Source organism: Cetorhinus maximus, chromosome 5 (assembly GCF_964194155.1).
Source record: "Cetorhinus maximus chromosome 5, sCetMax3.hap1.1, whole genome shotgun sequence".
Classification (NCBI taxonomy): Eukaryota; Metazoa; Chordata; class Chondrichthyes; order Lamniformes; family Cetorhinidae; genus Cetorhinus; species Cetorhinus maximus.
The window spans coordinates 76949698-76973469 of NC_135883.1; the positions used below are offsets into that span (position 1 = coordinate 76949698).

The 23772-nt window shown below is 44.7% G+C and overlaps 1 protein-coding gene across 2 annotated transcripts in view; it reads right to left on the bottom strand.

Moving 5' to 3' along the window:
• opn5 (opsin 5) overlaps positions 1 to 23772 on the bottom strand; it is a 94262-nt gene that overhangs the window by 8728 nt on the left and 61762 nt on the right. Inside the window, exons 4-6 of one of the 2 annotated variants that reach the window (XM_078542075.1) lie at positions 22161 to 22331; positions 21743 to 22077; positions 19161 to 19402 (exon numbers count right to left, since the gene is read on the bottom strand). In XM_078542075.1, the coding sequence (XP_078398201.1) occupies positions 19161 to 19402; positions 21743 to 22077; positions 22161 to 22331 (748 nt within the window). The remainder of the gene's footprint in view (positions 1 to 19160; positions 19403 to 21742; positions 22078 to 22160; positions 22332 to 23772) is intronic. The other variant, XM_078542076.1, reaches the window with a different exon arrangement.

Sequence of the window (23772 nt, forward strand, 5' to 3'; positions counted from 1 at the left end):
ACTCCCACAGTGCTGTTAGGAAGGGAGTTCCAGGATTTCAGCAACAGTGAAGGAATGGCGATATATTTCCAAGTCAGGATGGTGAGTGACTTGGAGATGAACTTCCAGGTGGTGGTGTTCCCATCTATCTGCTGCCCTTGTCCTTCTAGATGGTAGTAGTCATGGGTTTAGAAGGTGCTGTCGAAGGAGCCTTAGTGAATTCCTGCAGTGCATCTTGTAGATGGTACACACTGCTGCTACTGTGCATCGGTGGTGGAGGAAGTGAATCTTTGTGGATGAAGCAGCTGAAGATGGTTGGGCCTAGGTCACTACCCTGAGGAATTCCTGCAGTGATGTCCTGGAGCTGAGATGACTGACCTCCAACAACCACAACCATCTTGCGTTGTGCTAGGTATGACTCCAAGCAGTGCAGAGTTTTCCTCCTGATTCCCATTGACTCCAGTTTTGCTTGGGCTCCTTCATGCCACACTCGGTCAAATGCTGCCTTGGTGTCAAGGGCAGTCACTCTCACCTCACCTTGGGAGTTCAGCTCTTTTGTCCATGTTTGAACCAAGGCTGTAATGAGATCAGGAGCTGATTGGCCCTGGTGGATTCCAAACTGGGCGTCAGTGAGCAGGTTATCGCTAAGTAAGTGCCGCTTGATAACACTGTTGATGATCCATTCCTTTACTTTACTGATGATTGAGAGTAGACTGATGAGGCGGTAATTGGCAGGTTGGATTTGTCCTGCTTTTTGTGGACATGACATACCTGGGCAATTTTCCACATAGCCGGGTAGATGCCAGTGTTGTAGCTGTGCTGGAACAGCTTGGGTAGGGGAGCGGCAAGTTCTGGAGCACAAGTCTTCAGTACTATTGCCGGAATACTTTCAAGGCCCGCAGACTTTCCCATGGCCTTCAGCCATTTCTTGATATCACGTGGAGTAAGTCGAATTAGCTGAAGACTGATATCTGTGATGCTGGGTGATGCTGAGGAGGCCGAGATGGCTCATCCATTCGGCGCCTCTGGCTGAAGATTGTAACAAATGTTTCAGCCTTATCTTTTGCACTGCTGTGCTGGGCTCCTCCCTCATTGAGGATGGGGATATTTGTGGAGCCTCCTCCTCCAGTGGGTTGTTTAATTGTCCACCATCATTCACGGCTGCATGTGGTAGGACTGCAGAGCTTAGATCTGATCTGTTGGTTGTGGGATCGCTTAGCTCTGTCTATCACTTGCTGCTTATGCTGTTTGGCATGCAAGTAATCCTGTGTTATAGCTTCACCAGGTTGACACCTCATCTTTAGGCATGCCTGGTGCTGCTCCTGGCATGCCCTCTTGCACTCTTCATTGCATCCAGTTGAGCAGGTTTGGAGAAAACTCCGCCCTCAATGTGGGCTCCCCACAGTTGTCCCTGCCACGAGTGTGTTCAAGCTCACTTGTGACTTGTGAATTGCCAGGTGAAAACCCAAATTCAACTGTCTAGCTGGATTCACCAAAGTGGGAGCATCTGTGCTGGTGCCTGGCTATACATCCTGATCTGGTTCCAGTGCCCCCTAAGAAATAACCAGATGGATGCCCTGAGGAATCATCCTCACGTAGGTGCAGGGACACTTGCATGAAATAATGGACATGATTTAGTTGTCACAACCTTAACAATCACTCTACTCTTCTCATAGTTCAGTTATTGAAGGAATAAAGCCAGCATGTGTCTCAGAGATATTCGTATTTCTGTCACCAGCTATCTGTGAGTTCCTATCTCTCCTCGAATTTGAAGAGTGCAGATTTGCCACTTATGTCCAGGACCTTCTTCTCTGCATCTGTCCACTTGACTGCTTGTGGCAGCCACCTTCAATTCTGTCCATCTCCCTTACATTTATTTTATTAATTCATGGGATGCTTTGTACTCTCTTCTCCTTCAAGGACCTGGAGTGAATGGAGGTCAGGAATTTACCAATGGTGCAGTGCATTCACTGAGACTGACTACGTGACAGACACATCACATTGTATAAGGATTGGGGTGGGTAAAAAATTGAATGAACAAATGGAGAAATGATGAAGTGCGTAGAAAGTGGAGGCTGTATGTTGCTGAAAGTTGAGAGGGTATGAGATGTGATGGAGAACGTTTGGCAAGACAGAGAGAGAAAAGGAGTGGGGGAGGGGAACCTAAACCACAGGATTTAGGTGAATCAGCAAATATACACACCTATCCTGACCTGCTTAGGTTTTAAGCTGCTTCCTGCACTGCATCCAAGACTGGGACGTAATGGTCCTGCTGCTCACCTCCTCAGCCACCTCCAACCACACTTTCTTGGTGAAAGCTGCAGGTATCTCCCTCACATGCCTTCTGCTTCTGACTGCACCCAGCAGTAATTCCATTGATGCATCAATGAATCTTGGTGCTCCGCTTGGCCTATCTATCCCGTCCTCAACACCTCCAATTTCCATGTGTGCATTGTCCCTTTAAATACAGCTGAGATCACATCATGCACATCAAGCCTGCTGCTTGAAGACGTGAAGCCCAGAAGTTATAATGAATCGATTTACATGAGTGGAAATTGTAGATTTCAATCTGTTGAAGTGACTTCCAGTTTTCACCCACGCAGCGCCAACCCCTACCTGCTGCTCAGAAGTCACCTTCATATATCAGGGCCCATTTACCTCTTTCACAAACCTGATCTCAGTACCTCAGCCTACCTAGTTTCTATAATAAAGACACTTGAACTTATTGGTTAACGTTCAAAAAAATAAATAAATGGGAATAATCAAACAGAAAATGGTTTCTCATAATCGATCTACTAAAAATCCTGTATAAGCACACATTCTCTGTTCAGCTACTTTCTGCGGTTATGATTTATGTCACATTTTTAATATATAACATTGAAACTGTTGTAATATGCCTTTAAGGGATATCAGCATTACATCACTGGAAGTGAGATGTGTCATGTGATCCAGTCTTAGTTTCATTTTTGCTCAGAGCAGAGCACACAGAAAGCCCTGATGGCTTCAAGCTTAATACCTATGTATACCTATTGTTATGTACCTAATCTTAATAAATGATCCTACAACGTATTTACCCAATTCCTTATGAGCGATTAGTACCTTGTGTCTTGTACAGTAAATAAGCCCAAGGTATTATATCATTATAACAACACGAAAGAAACTGCCTATGTAATTTATCACCTTTTCCAGCTGAGGGCTGAGTGGAATCACATGAAGAATTAAGAGGACCTGGTCTGGCCTATATGTGACTCCAGACCCACAGCCATGTGATTGACTCTTAAATGCCCGCTGAAATGGTCTAGCAAACCACTCAGTTGTATAAAACCTCTAGAAAATCTATAACAAATGAAACTGAATGAAGCCAGATGGACCACCCGGCATCGACGTAGGCACTGGAAAAGACAATGGCAAACTCAGCCCTATTGATCCTGCAAAGTCCTCCTTACTAACATCTGGAGGCTTGTGCCAAAATTGGTAGAGCTGTCCCACAGACTAGTCAAGCAACAACCTGACATAGTTACATTCAGACTCATGGAATCATACCTTACAAATAATGTCCCAGACATCACCATCCTTGGGCATGACCCACCAGCAGAACAGACCCATCACAGTGGTATACAGTTGGGAGGGAGTTGCCGTCAGAGTCCTCGACATCGACTCCAGGCCCCATGGCAGAAAGCAGTGAGTATGCATAAATGGGTCTTCTTCTGATTGACAGGATGTGACAAGTGGAGTCCCACAGGGGTCTGTACTGGGGCCTCAGCTTTTTACGATTTACATCAATGACTTAAATGAGGGGAGTGAAGACATGGTAGCTAAATTTGCATATGACACAAAGATAGGTAGGAAAGTATGTTGTGAAGAGGACATGAGGAGGTTGCAAATGGATATAGATAGGTTGAGTGAGTGGACAAAGATCTGGCAAATGGAGTTTAATGTGGGAAAAGTGAAGTTGTTCACTTTGGCAAGAAGAGCAAAAAAGCAGAGTATTACTTAAATGGAGAACAGCTGCATAATTCTAAGGTGCAGAGCGATTTAGGTATTGTAGTACATGAGTCACAAAAAATTAGTATGCTGGTACAGCAAGTAATTAAGAAGGCTAATGGAATGCTATCCTTTATTACGAGAGGGATTGAACATAAAAGGATGAAAACAAAAAACTGCGGATGCTGGAAATCCAAAACAATAACAAAAACAGAATTACCTGGAAAAACTCAGCAGGTCTGGCAGCATCAACGGAGAAGAATAAAGTTGACGTTTCGAGTCCTCATGACCCTTCAACAGAACTGAGTAAAATTAGGAGAGGGGTGAAATATAAACTGGTTTAAGGTAGGGGGGGGGTAGGGAGAGAAGTGGGGGGGCGGTTTGTAGGGACAAGCAAGCAGTGATAGGAGCAGATAATCCAAAGATGTCACAGACAAAAGAACAAAGAGGTGTCAGGATTTCCGTATCTCTCTTTTGCCTTGTTCACCTTCATTGCTTTCCATTTCTCTCCTGGTGTTTGACAAGGTGTTTACTAAAACCCGCTTTCACAGCCATATTTCCTTTCTCAGTGACTGTCTCCGTCTCTGACTTACCCCACGTGGATTTCAACTGAAATTCCATCCCTCATGTTTCGAACCCACCCAGGATTACAGGTATCTCCAGGACATAAAACGTTTCTCGGACTGCTGTTCCCGTCGCATTCTGAGATCCACACTCAGTGCCATGCGCCGCCATATGAACACACTCGACCTCTCCCTCCAGCAGCACTGCCGCACCCTTTTTCAAAACTGTGCGTGCCCCCAGTTTCATTTTATTCTTCGTCTCATCCGACGCCTTAACAAGAAACTTTTTCTCTTTCTCTCAAGTGCTAAGGAATGCAAGCTTCAACAACCCATCGACACCAACATCCATCTAGGACCCTCCAACCCTGCCTGTCTCTCCGTCCCCACCCCATCTTCCAATCTCAGCCCCGGCCGTGTATTCACTATACCCCCTGACCTTCCCCTCTCCGACGCTGAACGTTCAGTGCTCAGCAAAGGACTTAGTTTCATACCCTTACGCCCTCATCTCAATGAATTTCGGGCTCGGCATGATGCTGAACTCTTCTTCCGCCGCCTTCGTCTCCGTGCTCACTTCTTTGGGCAGGAGTCCTCTCCCCGTTCAACGGATCCTTTTACCCACCTCCAATATTCTCCCTCCACCTGGACCCCTCCCTCTGGATTCTTACCTTCTCTTGATCTTTTCATTGAGAACTGTCGGCGTGACATTAGTCCATCTCAATTTCTCTGCTCCTCTCACCCATTCTAACCTGTCTCTCTCTGAACTTACTGCACTCCGTTCTCTCAGGTCCAACCCTAACATTGTCATCAAACCCGCTTACAAGGGTGGTGCTGTTGTTGTCTGGTGCACTGACCTCTACCTCACAGGGGCTGAGCATCAACTCGCAGACACTTCCTCCTACCTCTCCCTGGACCATGACCCCACCACTGAACATCAAGCCATTGTTTCCAGGACTGTCACTGACCTCATCTCCTCTGGAGATCTTCCTCCCACAGCCTCCAACCTGATAGTCGCCCAACCTCGGATGGCCCACTTCTACCTCCTACCCAAAATCCACAAACAGGACTGTCCCGGCAGACCGATCGTGTCAGCCTGTTCCTGCCCCACGGAACTCATTTCTCATTATCTTTACTCCCTTCTCTCTCCCCTTGTCCAGTCCCTTCCCACCTACATCCGTGATTCCTCTGACACCTTACGTCACATCAACAATTTCCAGTTCCCTGGCCCCAACCGCCTCCTCTTCACCATGGACGTCCAATCCCTCTACACCTCCATCCCCCACCAGGATGGTCTGAGGGCCCTTAGCTTCTTCCTCGAACAGAGGCCCGAACAAACCCCATCCACCACTACTCTTCTCCGTCTGGCTGAAATTGTTCTCACACTGAACAATTTCTCCTTTAACTCCTTTCACTTCCTCCAAATAAAAGGTGTGACTATGGGTACCCGCATGGGCCCCAGCTATGCCTGTCTCTTTATGGGGTATGTGGAACATTCCTTGTGTGAGTCCTACTCCGGCCCCCTCCCACAACTCTTTCTCCGGTACATCAATGATTACTTCGGTGCTGCTTCATGCTCTCATCGGGATCTGGAAAAATTTATTAATTTTGCTTCCAATCTCCACCCCTCCATCATTTTCACATGGTCCATCTCTGACACTTCCCTTCCCTTCCTTGACCTCTCTATCTCAATTTCTGGTGATAAACTGTCCACCAATATCCATTACAAGCCTACCGACTCCCACAGCTACCTCAACTACAGCTCCTCACATCCCGCTTCCTGTAAGGACTCCATCCCATTCTCTCAGTTCCTTCGCCTCCGTCGCATCTGTTCTGATGATGCTACCTTCAAAAACAGTTTCTCTGACATGTCCTCCTTCTTCCTTAACCGAGGTTTTCCACCCACGGTCGTTGACAGGGCCCTCAACCGTATCTGGCCCATCTCCCGCGCATCCGCCCTCACGCCTTCTCCTCCTTCCCAGAAACATGATAGGGTCCCCCTTGTCCTCACTTATCACCCCACCAGCCTCCGCATTCAAAGGATCATCCTCCGCCATTTCCGCCAACTCCAGCATGATGCCACCACCAAACACATCTTCCCTTCACTCCCCCTGGCTGCATTCCGTAGGGATCGTTCCCTCCGGGACACCCTGGTCCACTCCTCCATCACCCCCTACTCCTCAACCCCCGCCTACGGCACCTCCCCATGCATACACAAAAGATGCAACACCTGCCCCTTCATTTCCTCTATCCTCACCGTCCAAGGGCCCAAACACTCCTTTCAAGTGAAACAGCATTTCACTTGCATTTCCCCCAACTTAGTCTACTGCATTTGTTGCTCCCAATGCGGTCTCCTCTACATTGGAGAGACCAAACGCAAACTGGGCGACCGCATTGCAGAACACCTGCGGTCTGTCCGCAAGAATAACCCAAACCTCCCTGTCGCTTGCCATTTTAACACTCCACCCTGCTCTCTTGCCCACATGTCTGTCCTTGGCTTGCTGCATTGTTCCAGTGAAGCTCAACGCAAACTGGAGGAACAGCACCTCATCTTCCGACTAGGCACTTTACAGCCTTCCGGACTGAATATTGAGTTCAACAATTTTAGATCTTGAACTCCCTCCTCCATCCCCACCCCCTTTCCATTTTATCCCCCTCCCTTTTGTTTTTTCCAATAATTTATATAGATTTTTCTCTTCCCACCTATTTCCATTATTTTTAAATTTATACCTTTTATGCCCTGTTAGTCTTATTTCCCCCCACCCCCACCAGAGCTGTACTTTGTGTGTCCTGCCATCCATTCTTAATTAGCACCTTCTCTTAGATAATATCACCACCTTCAACACCTCTTTGTTCTTTTGTCTGTGACATCTTTTGATTATCTGCTCCTATCACTGCTTGCTTGTCCCTACAACCACCACCCCAACCCCCACCACTTCTCTCCCCCCACCCCCCACCCCCCCACCATAAAAGTAAGGATGTTCTGCTTCAGTTATACAGGGCATTGGTGAGACTGCACCTCGAATACTGTGTGCAGTTTTGGTCTCCTTATTTAAGGAAGGTTATAAATGCGTTGGAAGTGGTTCAAAGGAGGTTTACTAGATTGATACCTGGAATGAGTGGGTTATCTTATGAGGAAAGGTTGGACAGACTGGGCTTGTTTCCACTGGAGTTTAGAAGAGTGAGGGGTGATTTGATTGAAGTATACAAGATCCTGAACGGCCTTGACAAGGTGAACATGGAAAGGAAGTTTCCTCTTGTGGGTGAGTCCAGAACTAGGGGGCACTGTTTTAAAATTAGGGAATGCCCTTTTAGGACAGAGATGAGAAGAAATTTTTTCCCTCAGAGGGTTGTGTGACTTTGGAACTCGCTGCCTCAGAAGATGGTGGAGGCGGGGTCATTGAATATTTTTAAGGCAGAGGTAGGTAGATTCCTGTTAGGCAAGAGAATCAAGGGTTATTGGAGTTAGACGGGAATGTGGAAATCGAAACACAAGAAGATTAGCCATGAACAGCTACAACACTGGCATCTACCCAGCTATGTGGAAAAATGCCCAGCTATGTCCTGTACACAAAAAGCTGGGCAGATTTAACCCGGCCAATTACCGCCCCATCAGTCTACTCCGGATCATCATTAAAGTAATAGAAGGGGTCATCAACAGTGCTATCAAGCGGCACTTGCTTAGCAATAACCTGCTCACTGAGACCCAGTTTGGGTTCCACCAGGGCCACTCAGCTCCTGACCGCATTACAGCCTTGGTTCAAACATGGGCAAAAGAGCTGAATTCCTGAGGTGAGGTGAGAGTGACTGCCCTCGACATCAAGGCAGCATTTGACCGAGTGTGGCATCGAGGAGCCCTAGCAAAACTGGAGTCAATGGGAATCAGAGGGAAAACTCTCCGCTGGCTGGAGTCATACCTAGCACAAAGGAAGATGGTTGTGGTTGTTGGAGGTCAGTCATCTCAATTCCAGGACATCACTGCAGGAGTTCCTCAGGGTAGTGGCCTAGGCCCAACTGTCAAGAAAACAAGAAATTGTAACATTTTTCTTCTGTTAATAACGCTGTCAAATTTCTTATGTACTGGAAGATAGGCTGTTAGGGGGGTGTAAATATGATAATTGGATTAAGAGCGAGAGTGACTGCAAGAGTCTAAAGCCAACAGTAAAGTGGTTTTGATATGTTAATAAACCAAGAGGAACTTCAATCAGAGCTTTACATAAAGCAATAACAGGAGTGTTTTTGAATTTAATTTTGAATTACTTCAAACAGGGATATATGCAGGTTGTAAAAGGTGTAAGTAAGGTAAAGATAGGGTAAGTTTGTTTTCACAAGTCTAAGAGCTAGGGTAACGAAAGGACTATAATCAATTCTGGGAAGAAAGCATTTCTGAAGAGACTGGTTGAGACAATAGAGAGATCAAAGAGACTGATGCCTAGGTGAAGTTAGATGGGCAGATCTCCCAGAAGACAGCAGCGTACCTGCTTAGATCGTCCAGAAGACAGTGTGAACAAGGTCAGACCTGAAAACCCAGTTGCTGTCAGTCTCAGAGGTCACCCCAAGGGAAAAAGGCACTGTGTGGTAAAAATTACTGGAATTCTATAGATTTTAGAATCTATAAGGATAGTTGCTGAACAGAAAAGGGGAAGGTTAGCTCAGAGAGTAAAGTTAAGATCTTGTGGAACTGTTTTAAAGTATTATTTACTGTGTAAAGCCATTCTTCTGTTTAAGTGTAATTCTTCTTTTTCCCTTTATTCTTTTAATAAATGTTTACTTTACTATAAAATCATCACAAGTAGTCGGGGACATCAATTCCTGATTTCAGAACCTCTCCTCATACTATACAAATTGGAAAAACCATTTTGGCAGCTGTGTCAAGTTTCCCCCTGGGATTTGGGCAGCTCTGTATTTACCACCAACAGTGCCATAACACAACCAGCTTCAGCTGCTTCACCAATGACTTTCCTTCCATCATAAGGTCAGAAGTGGGGATGTTCGCTGATGATTACACAATGCTCAGCACCATTTGCAACTCCTCAGATACTGAAGCAGTCCATGTCCAAATGCAGCAAGACCTGGATAATATCCAGGTTTGGGCTATAAGTGGCAAATAATGTTCACGCCACACAAGTGCCTTTGGTTTGTCATGATGGCTCAAATGTAGACAACACAGTGGTCTGCCACAGAATGCAAACATTGTGACTGCTGCTAGAATATCGGGCATTGAAGTGCATGGTTTGCTGTGTATGGTTGCACACTAGCTGTACATGGACAGAGTAGAATTCCTTTCAATATGGTACATCTCAGAGTTGACATGCTGTGCACACAAAGTGATGTGTGAGCAGTAACTGGCATGCTGCACTATAGGAAAGCCTGAAATCCTCACAAAGCCGTGTGCTCACTTCACTGGTTTCTCTCTAGCAAGGGTGAATGAAATATAGTCAGTTCTCTTGAATACAGAACCTCATTGACCTTCCTTATGAAAAAGTGGACAACAAACTTGGAGGTGTAGGAGATATTGCCTGCACCAGCCTGGAAGGAGCTTAATGCATAAAAGTTCATGGCCACAGTTGTCTTCACAGCCACTAGCAATGCTGCTCTTCCTCTGTTCGGTCACTCCAGTTGCAGCTGCAGTAGGTGGCAGATTTCAGTCATCCTTAGTGATGCAGAGGCATCTAACAAATTCTTTCCTGCTGGGATTCAGATAGGAGAATTGACCCCTGAACCCACTGGATGGATATGGCCTCCTGCTGAGAGCCTTTCTTACCTCCCCCTCCTCCTCCCTCTTTCCTCTTCCAGCAGCTTGTTCTGCTCTGTGTTACCTCTGTTTATTCCCCCTGTACTGATGTAGTTCAAGGGGGAAACAAACTACTGCACTTATGTCTAGGAACAAGTGGTTTGGGCAAAAATCCTTCAAGCTAGGACAAAGCACTTCAGCACATGGTCCACTGTTCTCTAGATTTCAGCAATTTTAAACAACTCTGGAAACTAGAGTTTTACCAAATGCTTCCACAATCACAACAAAAGTCAGTCGAAATCAACTAACAACTAAGCTGTAAGTGGTTAATGATCCGGTGCTGGTAGGCAGTGGGGGGGAGGGGGCAGGGGGTGGTTCTTCCTGCTGCTGAGCACATGTTCAGCTGGAGCATCAATCTCAAAAATGACAATGCTGGCATCAAATCAATGTTACATAATGATGGACATCATGGTCTGCTGCTCTGCTTACTTCTGGTGGACTCCCCCTATGCCTCCCTTCCCAAAATGACATTTGATGTGGTTAGCATCAGAAGTGTGGGTGCAGAGTGGGAGCACCATTCCAGAAGTAAAATGACATTCATACTACCACGAACCGGGCACTACAGGCCCACATTTCCGGACCTCAGTCTTCTGTCATTAGTTTAATTCTAGTTTTTTTTTTAAAGTATTTGTAACTGTTCTTTGTCTGGTATCTATAAAGGGGTGTCTATGTAAAATCAGTATGGGCATCTCTGACAGAAAGGATGCAAAAGCTAAGTTTGTACAGACAGGCGTAAGTGTCACTTAGAGGTACAATTTTCCCTAAGATCAAAGGAGGTGAGATTGAAGACAGTTAGTCCGAATACAGCTATCAACACAGAAGGTGAATTTATTCAAGAACAAAGGATCCAGGAGGAATGGATGGTACCTCTCCAGCTGGAGGTTCACCAATCTCAAAAGGCTAATACCATCCTCCCAGAGGAAGGAGAGACAACCAGTTAATCTGCACCAGCTCATAAGGACAAATTTATATAAGTTCTAAAAATATTCCAAACTACAAGCAGATATACTTTAAGATAATCAACAGGCTAACAATTTAATATCGTTAACTTGTCAGCCACCTAAGGAGTCTAATCCTAAATTATTCTTCTTATTCAATTCTCTGCCTGAAGGCAGGTCCAATCCACAGCGCTGTGATCTCCACCATGGGTAGGGCAAGGAGATAGGTCCTGAATCCACCCCAGTTGGGACGGGAACTAAACACCATGCCGTTGGCAAAAATCTGATCCAAATTGGCCATCCTGCCAACTGAGCTAATCAGCCCCCTCAAAGAGCCCAAGTCACTGTGGCAACATGCACTTTTAAATACATGTTGTAGTCTGGAGCTATGGATAGTGATGGTAGAAGCTCTAATTTTCTTTCTGCCACATGGAACCTCAACTCATTTCAAAGGTAACTGTATCTGCACCTGTAGTGCTGTAGCCTGCAAGGCTACAGACAAGGTGCTGGAAGGTGGGATTAGAACAGGTGGCTAGTTTTTTACTTTTTTGGCTGGCACAGACACGATGGGCTGAATAACTTCTTTCCGCGACATAACTTTTCTATGCTTCCATGGCTGACCAGGAATCTCTCCTGCCCTTACTGCCTGCCATTGGTGTATGCTGGAAAGATTCACAAATTGATATTCAACCTGTTGGCCATGTTATGAATGCATTTTCATTGACCATCAAGTCCTGATGTGGGATTCTAACCCAGAGTTTCTGGCCTGGAGGCTGGAATGCTCCACTGCACCACAAGACCTCCCAATCCTAAATTAATCTCATCAATTTATATAATCTCAAATGTTGATCTCAACTATAAATTTATAATCAATTATATTCAATTAATTCAGAATCACTGTAATAGAATTTAACCACCTTGTAACATCCAAATTATTTCATCCGTTAACCCTTTCTAGTAATGATTTTTATCTCAATGTTAAAGTTTAAGTGCTAATAAGATTATTAAATAATTGTTAGTTCATAACCTTGTTCTCTGCTCACTTTGATAATTGGCAAGAAACAATTCATTCATTCATTGAGTGTCCTGTGCAGATCCTGATAGGAAGTTGGTAGTGTAAATGCTAATATAATCTGAACTGGTTGATGTGAAATAGTAAGACAGTCCCGATCTATTTCACTAGTCTGAGGGCTACACGAATCAGTATGGGAAATACACCAATGACACATCCTTGATCAAGGATTTGGAATGGGAATCACCAGAGCCGGGGTGGGATGGGGAGCGGAAAACAGACTGGCCATGTTCCATAAAATATGGAATGGACTGTGGGAATTGATAGAAACAAGTACCTGGTAGCCTTTGGCAATGACAAAACATGAGGTAGACACCCATACAAACTACAAAGACCATTTGTTTCCAATATCAATAATCTTTCTTCCCAAGAACAATCCCATAATGGAACAAGTTGCCAAAGGAAATAGTCACAGCCCCATCACTTAAAAACTTCGAGACCCATCTTTAGATGATTTCTGTTTAAAAGTTTTTCATTATCAGGACTACCATCTCAGCAGGTCATGCCCGGTTTATCTAGCGCTGCCCATATAAATGATGATGGAATACGGACATTAGTCTGTAAAGCAGAAGGGGAAGGAGCATGGTCAGCTTATGATAGACTTCCCACCACCAAGGGGGAGATTGCTAGTTCCAAGCTGCAAATTTCCAGTGGTGTTGCAACAGGAATGTCAGAAGAGGCAGCCTGGCATTTTACAAGCAAGAAAAGACCAGAAGACAAAATCAAAATACTGCAGATGTTGAAAATCTGGGATAAAAACAAAAATTGTTTTAAGTATTGTTCTTATGAAAGGCCACCCCTTCCTGAAACATTCATTCTGTTTCTCTCCACAGATGATGTGCTGCCTGGCCTGCTGAGCTTTTCCAGCATTCTTTGGTTTTATTTTGGAAAATACTAGAAGATCAATAGCAACCCGCAAAAACTAAGACCTACGTAGGATGGTAACTGCCACAAGTTGACTCTCCCTCCATTAGGAGACTTCACGGTTAATATTGTCACTTCCTGGAGCTTATCACTGTCTTTCATTTGGTGGTTCCAAAAGTGGTAATAACCAGGTCAAAAAAAATCCACTGGTAACCTGGGCTCACCCTCTTGTCAGTATTTATACGTGTCATTCAGGGGAGAATGTTGGACCCAGTAGATTAGGGGAGGGAAATCCAGGTCAGTGTGTTGAAGCTACAGTAGACTTTACCGTTAGATTTGGCTTCATTTCTGTCTTTAACTAGCCCAATTTTGACAAGATCACAGAAGATAAATCAGCCCAAAATGATATAATGTATACAAAATTATTACCCTGCCACACAATGGGCAGAATTTTTTATCCCGTGAGCAGGCGCATGCCCGATCCGAATGGGAGCAAAATAGTGCGCGATAATGTCGGGTGAGTGTCCTGATGTCATCGCACACTCGCACGATATTTCGCTCAGCGGGCACATGCAGGTGCTGAAGCCACACCCACATTAATTAAGCACCCACATTAAGGCCCTTAACAATTGAATTGACTGTGATTTTTCCATTCCCATATGATTTTCTGCTCGTTGCACGGGCAAAATGGGCAGTCGGCCAGCTGACATTTTCACAAATCTCATCCAAGGGCGGGATAAAAAGGGTCAGCAGCATTGCCAGTGTGAGTAATGAGCAGTTTTGGAGATAGTTTGCAGCTGGTTGTTTTTGGTACTTGGCAGCTTCATCTGTTTTGGGGCTTCAATCCTAGCATTTCCAGGCTTCAGTTCAGGGCTCATTGCTGTCTGTCAGGCCCCCGGAAGATTCAGACAGTGTGAACACTTCCAGATATCAGGCAGCCTTTCCTTACCCTGATAACGGGGATTGTGGTCCCCACTGGAGGCACCTCCTCTGAGGAGGAAGAGAGTGGCAGAAGGGAGGGAGGCCAGGTGTCCCAATGCAGCTTCCAGGGGAGCGACCTGAGGGAGAGGCACAGGCACAAGTGGCGTGGGGCCAGCAGGTAGCCCAAGGCAGAAGGGGACACAGAAGAAGCCACTGCCAGTGTGTACAGGTAGCGATGCAACTACCTCAATATGCCTGAGATGCAATGCTGAAGGAGGCCAGATGATTGGCTCTGACTGTGGGGGAGGACACCCCATGCCAGTGGCTCTGAAGGTCACAGTGGCCCTCAACTTCTATGCCTCCAGCTCGTTCCAGGGCTCAGTGGGGGATCTGTGTGGCATCTCCCAGTCAGTTGCCACAATTGCATTAAGCTGGTGACAGAAGCTCTGTTCAGGCAGGTACTGACTTTTATTCTTTACCATACGGATGAGGCGAGCCAGACTGAACAAGCCAGAGGCTTCGCAGCAAATGCTGGGTTCTCCACGCATCCAGGGTGTCATCGACTGCACACATGTGGCCATCAAGGTGCCAGCAGGTGAGCTGGGTGCCTTCATCAACAGGAAGGGCTTCCACTCCATGAATGTGCAGATAGTGTGTGATCACAAAGTGCAGATTCTGCAAGTCTGTGCAAGGTACCCAGGCAGCTCCCATGAAACATACATCCTGAGACACTACCAGGTGCCGAGGCTCTTCAGTGCTCCAGCCCGACTGGATGGATGGCTGCTGGGTAACAAGGGCTATCCTTTGAAGAGGTGGCTCATGACGCCTCTCTGACACCCAAGAACAGAGGCAGAGAAGCGTTACAATAGGAGTCATGCCTCCACAAGGGTGGTGGTAGAGAGGACCATAGGTCTTCTCAATATGCACTTCCGATGCCTGGACCATTCGGGGGAGCATTACAATACCCCCCAGAGCGGGTGTTACTGATCATGGTTGCATGCTACACTCTGCTCAATCTGGCACTGGCAAGGGGGGACCCACTGGAAGAAGACGATCTTGATGCAGCTGCACAGGCAACAGATGATGGTTCCAGTAGTGAGTCCCACGATGAGCAAGGTGAGGAGAACACTGAGGGCATGGAGCTAGACCTCAGTAACCTGCAGGGAGGGAGGGGCACCTTGATCCAATGCTCCTTCAGCAAGGCTACCAAAGATCAGCTTCAAATGCATGACAGGGTTGCCACCTCCATCCGAGGTGTCTGAAAGGACACTTTCATTTGAACACAAAGAACACTCAATGTCTCTGCAGTAAAGTTCAAAACCACCTTCATCCAGCATTACATACTGGCGTACCCTGCACCAATAAAACAAAAAGGTGAAGTATACTCAGGCCATGACAACTAAAACAAAATTTATCTCATTTTGACAATTCACAAGTTCAAGGTGAGGGGCAGGAGGTTTAGGGGTGATGTGAGGAAAAACTTTTTTACTCAGAGAGTGATGACAGTCTGGAATGCGCTGCCTGGGAGGGTGACGGAGGTGGGTTGCCTCACATCCTTTAAAAAGTACCTGGATGAGCACTTGGCACGTCATAATATTCAAGGCTATGGGCCAAGTGCTGGTAAATGGGATTAGGTAGGTAGGTCACGTGTTTCTCACGTGTCAGTGCAGACTCGATGGGCCGAAGGGTCTCTTCTACAATGTGTGATTCTGTGAATTCCAAACAATTTACATAAACTTCTCTAGTCTTCATTCCCAGACCAGTGCAGGTAAAGTAAACATAAAAGAACATAAAATCACCCATGACCTGTCCCTCTCATGCTCACAATGCCTTTAACTTACATTTGCGAGTGCTACATCTTGGTGCTCCCCCCTCACTGGCACTGGCATTGGAGACAGCCTGCTGACTGTCCTGTCTTGTTGGCCTTGATGACCTTGGCAGTCGTCCTCTGGCCAGCGGAGCCTGTGCTGGCCCCGCCAGGGAGGGAGCGGCTAGTGCCATGACTGGCATATCCCCAGTCACCGTAGCCCCATCAGGTGCTACGGTCACTGGAGGAGGGGCGGGAGCAGCTCCATCATCCAGAGCACCCTGGGAGGAGCCCGCAGAGACGACAGACAGCTCGTGCACCAATGTGAGGTTGCTGTGGACCTCCCTGCTCACCATTGATGGGCGGGCACATAGCTTGGATACTGGGTGCCTCAGCCATCTCGCACACTGACCCTGACCACCTGAGGTCATTGCCTGTGTGAGGGCTTGCAGGTCCAAGTGCAATACTGGGAACCTCTGATTCTGTCCCTGGAACTGCCTCCCCATAAGTGCCGCGACTCCCTCAATGGAGGAGGCAGTGCACTCAGCCATGACGGTCAACACAGTGCTCACGCTCCACATGGACTCCTCCATCACGGACACCATGGCACACATGCCCTTATGGATCTCCGCCATATCCTTCTGCACATCTCGCTGGACATCCAGCATCTGCCACCTAATGGAAGACTCCAGAGGCTCATCATCAGCCTTCGACTGAGCTTTATCCTGGTCCCCAGCAGTCCTCCGCCTTGGGCACACTCTGCCTCTGCCTGCGCCTCAAGTGATTGTGAAGTGTCCTCACCAAGGTGCACCGATATACTAGCCACTGCTCTAATGCCCACCGAGGTGCTGGTATATGCGCTAGTGCCTACTTCAGAGAGCGGGTGTGATGCAGGTGCCAATGACGCCCGGTGGTCCTCTGGTGTCAGGGGTGGCCTTTCAGGGTCTGGAGAGCGAACGCCTTCTGGCAAACCTGAAAGGGAGAACAAGGACATGTCATTAGTTAAAGTCATCACACTGTCACTGTGCATGCCAGGCACCCTGGTGAGACAATGGAGATCTACGTCACGGTGCCATCATCTTTCAGTGAATGGGGAATCTAAGTTTGAGGCTCACATCAATGAAGAGACTACACTAGAATGGTTGCACACGCCAAAATTCTCGCCTCTGTGCACTGCATTCTTATCTTCATCTGGCAGTCTTGCCCCTCCACGTCCGCTTGCACATGGGGCGTGCTGGCTCTCAAGCTCCAGGGCATCTTGCTCATACCTCAAAAGGAGTAGGAGACTAGTGGGGCCTCCGCCGGTCCAGGGCCTTTCTATATTGTTGGGGCAGTCTTCTCCTGAAACAACAGAGGAGCATTGATTAGTCCACTCTGTACCTGCAGTCCCCTTGCAGCCTGGCCAACCACAGCTGAGGAGCACCTTACAGGGCACTTCCGAGTCATGGCCCTCGAGCCACAAGGCACTAAATCCAAGCAGCCAGGGCTCACCCCTTTGGCGAGCTCTGGTGTGATTGACAGTTGGCACTCAGACTCTAGCACTCCTGAGGTCCACGGGGGGACAGCCAGACCTTAACAAATCTGCACACTGACTCACGCCAGCATGGTACTTACCCTTCCTGAGCGCAGCAGGTCATTGAAGCGCTTCCGGCACTGCACCCAGGAGGGCTGCACCACCTCATGGGTGCTGACCAGTGCTACCACCTCCTCTCATGCCCTCTTAGTGAAGTGTGGTGGCTTCCTCTTCCCATCCCTGGGGACAAGGGTTCCTCCTGGCAGCCATCTGCTCCAGGAGGACAGCGAAGCACTCATCAGAGAAGCGGGGGGGCCGAGTGCCCACCCGACCTGTCCTCCCGCCTGCCGTGTCCAGTTGCACTCGGATCCATCGTGCCGACGGCAGCCATCCAGGGCTGCCTGGGCTGCTTTTAAACCAGCTGCCAGGTCGCCATTGGATCCAGCGGCCAACAGGCCCACAACCTCGCTCAGCCCTTCCCAGCCGGTGCAGAGCCACGTTTCATGCTGGGCGAGCCTTAATTGGCCTGCCAGCATGAAATTGCGGTCAGGGCCCAATTGTGGGCAATGGTCGGCCTGGCCGCTGCGCCCGCCCGATGAAGGGAAAATCCTGGCCGAAGGTATAAAGAACCAATTTAAAAGATTCAAAAATATTACCCCAAGATATAATGAGCAAATGTCAAAACTGTAAAATTATTACCCCTAACATGTAGGCGAAAATAATATATAATGTAAAACAAAGTGTTGCAACAACACTACTAATTCTCAAAGGCCACTCTACATCATGGATGCTATTCGGATCATTAATAGGAGTTAGACCAGGAGACAAATGAACCAACGGGGGGGATAATGCTGCCCCTGGTGGGGAAGCTTACACACTCATTATAGGACTCACCAGATAGTCTTTCCATTAATATTACCAGCATGCAATCCTGCCTGCTAGTTATTTCCTTCTGTGCTTCACTTAAGATGATATTTGACACATGGATGGTAAAGACAAAAACCTATTCCCATGGCCCAGATTTTGCTGAAAAATAATGGCATGTGAACAGCAAACACTGTTATTAATGTGCAAGTTGACCTGCAAGTTATGCTAAGGAGGCAATAACCTGTGAATTGTGAACTGCCAAAAGTTGCTGGCCTATTTTCACTGCTCTGTGAAAACAGTACCTTACCCATAAACGCCCTGTGATTTTCATGAGGCTGCATCATTTGCACATTAATTGCCCATAAAACACACCGTAAAAAGTAAGTCTAGTAATTAACAGAGTAAGTACACTTATAATAATGTGCTAATTGTTAATGACTGTCAATCAATCTCTCTGGCCCAGCAAGTGGACAGTTATAATTGTATTGCTTCAGGTTGTGAATTGCTTTAGGAGATTATAGAAAAGTTGAACTTTAAATTGTAATTTTTTTCTTATTTTTCCTTTCTGTCTCTTCTTTCTCTCTCTGAATCCAGTTTTCTTTCCTCTCTTTATTTTCCTTTATGCACCAGATTTAACATCAAATTCATCCATTCTAATTCACTGTCATTCTCACTGCCACCTCTGTTTATTTCTTAATCTTATTGACTAAGGAGATTCAATGTTTGTCCTGTTGTTCCCCAAGGTCCAGATGCCCTATTGGCCTTGCTGCATCATTTAAAGCCTAAACATGCATAATCAGGCCTAACTAATATCAAAATCTTGACCAATAACCCCAAAGGCTGTTCTCTCAATGAGATATTTACCGAGATTTTTGGCGTTTTCGATGTGGTGATCTGAAGCAACCACAAATTTTTGTAAAGCCACATCGGAAGTCAATGACTTGATATATGATTGGATTGTACATTGCGGCTGACTTTGCAAACATGGTTGGTACAAAAGAAACTTTAACTGGCACAGAGTCAGGAGTACCAAAGGCTGACCAGACTGAAACGACAGCATACGGAATCCAAGCAATCAAGAACCCTGCGCAAATTAACATCGTCGCCTAGCATGGGAAAAAAAGAAAAACATGCATATAAATAGTTGCAGCTGTCGACGATAGCAAGTAAGCATGCTTTTAGTATTTCATAGAAATTAATATCAGAAATACAAGCAGAAAATGCTGCAAATATTCAGCAGGTCAGGCAGAATCTGTATTGAAAACTTGGAGCCTGGCAGTTGAAATCTTATTGTGCAATATTAATGATAGACATATTAGTATGAAATCTTTCTGATTGATTTAACCACTACTGTGTGCTTTAATCGAATTGGTGTGACTGGAAAAAATTAGATTTCGATGGATGAATGAGTATAATCCAAAATGATCCAACCCTACTAAAATGTCAACCATACTTACATGTATTTCACAAAACAAGAAAAAGTTGTCACTAATATGAACCTTTTTCTTATATTAATGAGAAATAAGGTTTCCAAATATCTCAAAACAAATTGTTCGGTATCACTTCCTTTTCCAGAGTTACTTCAGACAGCAAGTATTAATATGTTTGTACTTAATGTAGGTTAAAATTAAACCCCTCTGCAGCTCCATTTCATCCCTAAATAACATTATGAATATTTTAGGAAAAGGAAGATAGCATTGAACAAGAAAGGTCTTTTTGATTCAAAAATTGTATCTTTCAATAAACCATGTATAATCTATGCATTTTGGGCTCTACTTCATTGATTTAATCTTCTGAGGCAAGGTTCATAAACATTTAGAAGAACTTTACGGAAGATTGCATAACCAATTATATTATGTAAGTTCCTGGCATTAACTTCCTGAGCTGAAAGCTCCATGTAGACATCATGGGAAATGGGATGGTTGGTAAGATTTCAGAATTCAGCCAAATGTGGATCATACTTTTTCTAGGAATTGATCCTGGCATCCAATTGCACGTGAATTAAACATAGACAGAAGGCGTGAGAAATGGAACTGCCAGGATATCTTACAATTCTTTTATGAATAACAAACAGAGGTTTTCTGACGGTGTTTTTTTTTCAGATTGCGTATACATTTTCATGTTAATTGATTAGAAAATGGCATAATTGATGTTAATATTCATTTGAACCGTATTACACCCAAATTATGTTTTACAGTGCGGATTTAATTAATTGACAATGAACTAAACTAGCTAAACCTAATTTCAGTTGAGTGAAAATTGGTGGGTTGGAGGGGCATACTTTCTATTAAGGGCAAGCAATTCACCGTACCAGATTACTGCCCTGACAATGAAGATGAAAACCTCCTCTGGTGTCTCTACTCAGCAGGACCTCCATCAGGAAACACTGTCAGAAAATCTCTTCTTTATTTATAGAAGAGTCATAAGGCACATTAGATATCCTGGCAGTTCCATTTTCAGTGTGCCCATCGCTATGTTCAGGTGTATTTCGATGCCAAGTGTGACCCATACTTTCTTAATTTTTCTGAAATTGTTATATGGTCGCAGAATTCATGAAGCCTTCATACATTTTGATTGTATAGTGCTCAAGGGGTAATAGATTAGATTTCCTGTGTCTGTGTATTGGCTAATTGGACAAGGAGGTCCTACTGATAAGAGTTATCAGTGGAGATTTTCCTCTTCACCAGCTGCCAAGGTAGACTGAATTGCCTGCCCTTTGTAGAAACTATCGCCGTCCAATCCACCGATTTTCATTCAATTGAAATTAGATTTAGCTTTAGTTTGTTGTCAATGAGTTAAATCTACACTATTAAACATGATTTGGGTTTAACATGGTCCAAATTAACATCAACTATTTCATTTTCTGATCAATTAACAAGAAAAAGTATCTGAACAAACAACCATCAGAAAATCTCTGTTCGTTATTCATACAGGAATCATTTGAATGATTAGAAGGACAATGGGAAGATTTTCATCTGGAGTTCTGCCACTTCCTCAGCAAGGCTCCAGCAATCAGGAGAGGAAAGTCAGAGAGGAAAGCATTCCAGCACATAGCTGGCACTTCCAAATATTTCCACATAAATTGATGTTGGGTATAGACCTAGCCGTCCCAACTATAGGAAAGTTTATTGATGTGAATAATAGATGAGGAAAACACTCATAAAATGTATTTCCCACCAATTGCACCATTGCAACACTAGGTCCTAGCAGTTGAATTGGTGACAAGGCTACAGTCTTGTTCATACTCTCTGAAACAGGCTCCTCAAGTAGATAGGGGCTCCGTCAGGAGCTGCTAACAATATTCAAATCATTCTGACTTAAAAAACATCAGCTGGGATCTAAGTGTGCAAGCTAAAAGTAGCACAAAGCACTCTCACCAATTAAAAGCCATGTTTTGTGTGCCTCTTAAACATTGGTGCTAGGTAAATAAACAAGTTACTAGTTACCTTTGTAAGCTTCATTTCCAGTATATGGTTATTTTGAATTCTTGAATCGAAGTGTGCAACTTCTTTGGCAGATGATTTTACCTTGGCTATGATTTTTACATAGGAAAATATTATTATTGCCGTTGGAAACACAAGGCAAAATAATAGTATGCTCAGAATGAAGAGCTGTCCGCCCACAGAGGCCTGTGCAAGCCACCAGTTCAGAGTGCACGAAGTACCAAAAGGCTCAGGAGCATAGTTGCCCCATCCAACAAGGGGAATAGTGGCCCAAAATGCAGCATAAAGCCAGATGAATCCCAAACATATGAAGGCATGGTGCCTTTGAAGCCAAACACCTGCAAAAGTATTAACATAGTTACTGTAGAAGCTGGTGACTGAACTACTGCATTTACACAAATTCATACCATGTGTTACTTACCATATTGTAAATAGCAGATTTTTAGGTATCTGTCCAGACTTACAATTGTTATTGTAATTAGACTTCCACATCCAAAGAAAAACCCTGCCCATCCATACCAGTGGCAGCCAATCCAACCAAAGATCCATCGATGAGCAAAACAAGAGCTGATCAGGAAAGGTTTTCCTCCAACTGAAAAATATACATGTATGATTCATATGACTGAACTAAGGATATGATACGTTTGACTTATTGTTATTTGGGAAACAAAGTAAATAAGGCCTTAAATTAAAATCTTTGTAATTTTGAAATGCTTCTTTCAGTTTTGAAAAATGATCCGAAAAAGAAACTTTATTAAAAAATTTAAAAATTTTCACCAGTTTCATTAATTTTCTTTCCAATTGGCAGTCAACCCCATACTACTGCTATAGGTAACCAAGACCGGCATTGGCCATTTTCCTTGCTAGCACAGGGGGAAATCACTCCTAAAGCCCACCAAAATTATCCAAATGAGGCTTGCACTGAAATGTTTTCTTGGAGCAGTGACAAAAAAGTTAGATAGACACAGATCCCATTCAACGGCTTTGTGTCAATTTTCCATCAAGGTAGAAAATGTTGCCAATGATGTCAGCCAACTTAAGAATTTTCTTTCAGTGAAAGAAGTGGTCCAAAATTACAAAACGTTGAATCCCAGATTCACCTCTACAATACTTTTAATGCCAGATAGTGGAATATTTGAGCACACTGTGAGAATGGTTCAATAACCAAAGTATTAATTGGTTTCTTCTCTCCACAGATGCTGACGAATTTACTGAGGGTTTCCAATATTTTCTGTTTGTGGCTTGATCTACTTACTTTGTTTTCTTTACTGTACTTGCTTTTTTATATTCCCAATGTAGTATTGACAAGAGAAGAGAAAAAGACAAAATACAAGGAAAGGAAGAATATTGAATTAAATTGCATTACAAAGATGTGGCAGCAGTCTGCAAGAAGTGGATAGTAGAACTGAATGATATTTCACAGGCTAAATTGTTTTGCCTAGCGGCTGACACCAATCATAAATAATTCTTATGGAACCACATGGACATTAGAGAGCATGCTGAATGTTCAATAAGCTTGCTCTTCATTGATTCACTACAGGAAACACCGTGCTAAACATAAATTAGTTCTCATGGCAATTGTACAATAACGTTTGAACAGACTTAAACTAATCAGTAAGAAAGGTCTTTGCATTTACAGTGCTTTGACATAAGGTAACATCTTCAGTGATGTTTCTAGGCTAATGCATAAAAAGTGTGCTATTACTCCGCAGTACCATCAATGAATAAGCTTAAAGACAAGAATAAGAATCAGTAATAGGCCATTGAAAAAAATTAAGGAAAAAAATAATAAAATCCACCCGAAGTCAATCATATATATTTGGCTTATTTCTGATTTTGACTGACCCTAGCATGTCTGTGATTTACGAATGTTATCAGTGAGATTTACCAAAGTTTGCGTTAGGAAAAATATTCATAAGAACTTAACCACAAAACTTTTTATATGACTGAATAGAAATCTATTGGGAAACTGAAGTTGAAAGGGGCACTGTTGTCATACCAAGAGTATTCAGGAATGCTCATTTTCCTTCAAG